This window comes from Octopus bimaculoides, chromosome 13, assembly GCF_001194135.2.
Source record: "Octopus bimaculoides isolate UCB-OBI-ISO-001 chromosome 13, ASM119413v2, whole genome shotgun sequence".
NCBI lineage: Eukaryota > Metazoa > Mollusca > Cephalopoda > Octopoda > Octopodidae > Octopus > Octopus bimaculoides.
In genome coordinates, this window is record NC_068993.1 from 29,361,814 (window position 1) to 29,365,116 (window position 3,303).

Consider the following 3,303-nt stretch of genomic DNA (forward strand, 5'->3'; position numbering starts at 1 on the left):
TGAGGCCCAATGTTTGAAGATCGTGCCTTACCACCTCATCCCAGGTCTTCCTGGGCCTACCTCTTCCACAGGTTCCCTCAACTGTTAAGGTGTGGCACTTTTTCACACAGCTATCCTCATCCATTCTCGCTACATGACCACACCAGCGCAGTCGTCTCTCTTGCACACTACAACTGATGCTTCGTAAGTTCAACTTTTCTCTCAAGGTACTGACACTCTGTCTAGTATGCACACTGACATTACACATCCATCGGAGCATACTGGCTTCATTCCTTGCGAGCCTACGCATGTCCTCAGCAGTCACGGCCCATGTTTCACTGCCATGAAGCATGGCTGTTCAAATAGAAAATTAATTATTGCGACGTAAAGTAACTAAGCTTCTATTATGCATAATGTGTAGACACTCTCTCTCTATCTATCTCTTTACTTCACTCCATCATCCCACAATTCTTCTCTCAGACCCTTAGTCTCTCTTCTACTGTTTTCTCTTTTTCTCTATAAATACATAGACACACACACTCTCTCTTTCTCTCCATCACGCCTCTTGTGTTTTCACTTCTCTCAGCCTCTCAATCTTCCTAAATATATAGACACGTACATTCTCTCTCTCTCTTCCTCTCTTCTCTCAGCCGCTCAGTCTCTCTAAGTATACAGACACACTTTCTTTCTCTATTTCTTCACTACCCTCCATCACACTGTTAAAATTTAAAATAAATAAATAAATAGATAGATAAATAAATAAAATATCCATAAGAATGTCCAGAACCTGGAGGAGCATGGAATTGGCATTGTTTTTGAGAGCCTGGCGCTGTGCTGAAGGAGATAACCCAAACAACATAATCACTGCTGTGCTGAAGAGTAATGGTTACACCAGAACATTAGCACAGATAGAACAAAAGAAGCAGGAGTTTACACGTTCCTATGCTCTCATACGATCCCATATCAGCACCCTTGATGCCATCTTAGATAATGAACACAGCAAAGATGATAAGGATGGAGGCACGGATGCAGATGTCACCCCAAATGGTAGACACTCAAAAAAACAAAGAAGAAGATTCAAGCGAGAAACCTACCTGGAAAGTAAGCCCAAGTGCAAGTGCCCCTACCACCATCAAAACGGAAAACCATGGAGGTGAAAGAGCCAAGAAAGAACAACTAAAAGAAGGAAAAACTAAAACAAAAATAATAGACGAAACATCCAAAGAAAGAAGCAAACCTGACTACCCATATAACAAAAAGGATAAAAAGAGACAGCACACACGAATATGCAAATTCTACTTGAAAGGTGTCTGCTGGCACGGAGAGGAAGGTGCAGGCTGCCGTTTTGCACACCAAAGACCCTGCCACATAAACATGAAACAGGGTGGAAACCACCTGCCAAAAGGAAAGGACTACACATCACCTGCCCCAAAACAGAGGTACGCAGAAGTAGTGCGTGCTACAAACCAGACCTATCAACATGTTGTTGAAAGGGCAGCTGCTGAACAACAATCTTTTTTGTGCATGGCACAAAAGATGGTGCAGCAACTGACCTGGCTACAATCTCACAGATGGGACTGTCCCCAATACACAAGACCACCACAGTAAATAGACCCAAGGTGGGCACCACTGGTAACAACACACACATCACGTCGGTGCTCTTACTGAACATCAAAGGAGTGTTAACACTTAGCAACAGGACAAAAATACCTTTCTTGAGAGACCTTGTTGCATGCAATCAAGCCTTATGCATAGCACTTACGGAGACACACCTGAAATCAGATATAGCAAATGCAGAAATACACATACCACAGTATGTTGTATTACAGACCGACAGGAAAGAAAGGAGTCATGGTGGAGTTGCTATGTACATCTACGAAGACCTCACACCCCACGTTCTTTTGTCACACTCAAATTCAGTATGTGACACACTAACTGTAAATATAAGACAACTCGGTGTAGTTATATATGCTACATATAGCCCTCTAGATGCTCCAAATCATGTAGGCAAGTTTGAAGACTGCCTAAGAAAAATAGAAGTTCTAGTCACATTAGAACAACACATAAGTGTACTTCTTATGGGAGACTTCAATCTGCCCAATGTCAGATGGCCTGAGGGCCTTTCTCTCCCAGGAATGACGCGATACGAACAAGGACAGGTGAAGTCCCTCCTGAACCTCATAAACACTTTGTACATGGAACAAATAGTACTCCAACCAGCCAGGGCAGGTAGCATACTGGATCTCTGCTTCACAAATAATATGGATCTCATCCATAATGTGAAAGTGACACCGACACTACTCTTTGATCGCAACATGGTAGAGCTGACCATGTACGGACCAAAAGAAAACTCTCATAATCTTTTCAGCTTGAACTTCCATAAGGCAAACTGGAAACAAATTGAGAAAGAGATCCTCAAACAAAACTGGCCTAAATGTCTCTCCTCACGGACATCGACATGAAACTTCAACAATTCATGTCTGTAATGCAAGTCATATGCTACAAATGTGTCCCGGAGAGAAAGACCACTGTACACAAGAACAAAATTGCCAGGGAGAGGAAAATTCTTATGAAACTGTACAAATGTTTCAAATCGTCTAAACAAACAAATTGAAAGCAGTGAAAAGTCCCGCATGAAAATACAACTGCTGGAGATTGAAAAAAATCTGCAACTCTCCCATGAAAAAGAAAGAGCAGACAAAGAATCTAACCTCAGAGTTTTCTACAAGTTTGCCAAAGAAACAGCTTCAGTGCACTGCAGGATAGGGCCACTCCTCGAAAAAGATGGTACACTCACAGGAAACCCAATGAGGAGAAATGAAATACTAAATGAGCAATTCAAAACTATTTTCACTCCACCTCTAGGGCACTTTCAAATCAGCAATCCAACTGAATTTTTTTTACCACTGCAGATATAAAAACAGAGGCAATGATGATCGACTACATCAATATAATGGAAGACGATGTAATAAGGGCTATAGATGAAATGAACCCAAACTCAGCTACTGGCCCTGATGGATTCCCAGCAATCCTTCTAAAAGTATGTAAGCGAGTCCTAGAAAGACCACTGCAGCCCCTCTTTCAGAGCTTCCTTGCAACTGGCAAACTTCCAAGAAAACTGAAGGAGGGTAAAATATGCTCTATTCATAAAGGAGGTAACAGAGCGAAGGCCAAGAACTACAGACCTATTTCTCTGACCTCGCACATCAGCAAGGTCATGGAACGAATAGTCAGAAGAAAACTAATCGCCTTCCTTGAAGAAAATGACTTGCTGCCTGACACCCAAAATGGTTTCCAACCAGGAAGAAGCTGCCTGACTCAGCT

At 42.2% G+C, this 3,303-nt stretch overlaps 1 protein-coding gene across 1 annotated transcript in view; it reads left to right on the plus strand.

Annotated features, from left to right (window-relative positions):
- The first annotated feature begins 755 nt into the window (after positions 1 to 755).
- The window catches only part of LOC106870161 (uncharacterized), a 299,949-nt gene continuing 297,401 nt past the window's right edge, over positions 756 to 3,303 (plus strand). Inside the window, exon 1 of the mRNA XM_052972248.1 lies at positions 756 to 1,080. Coding sequence (XP_052828208.1) covers positions 756 to 1,080 — 325 coding nt within the window. The remainder of the gene's footprint in view (positions 1,081 to 3,303) is intronic.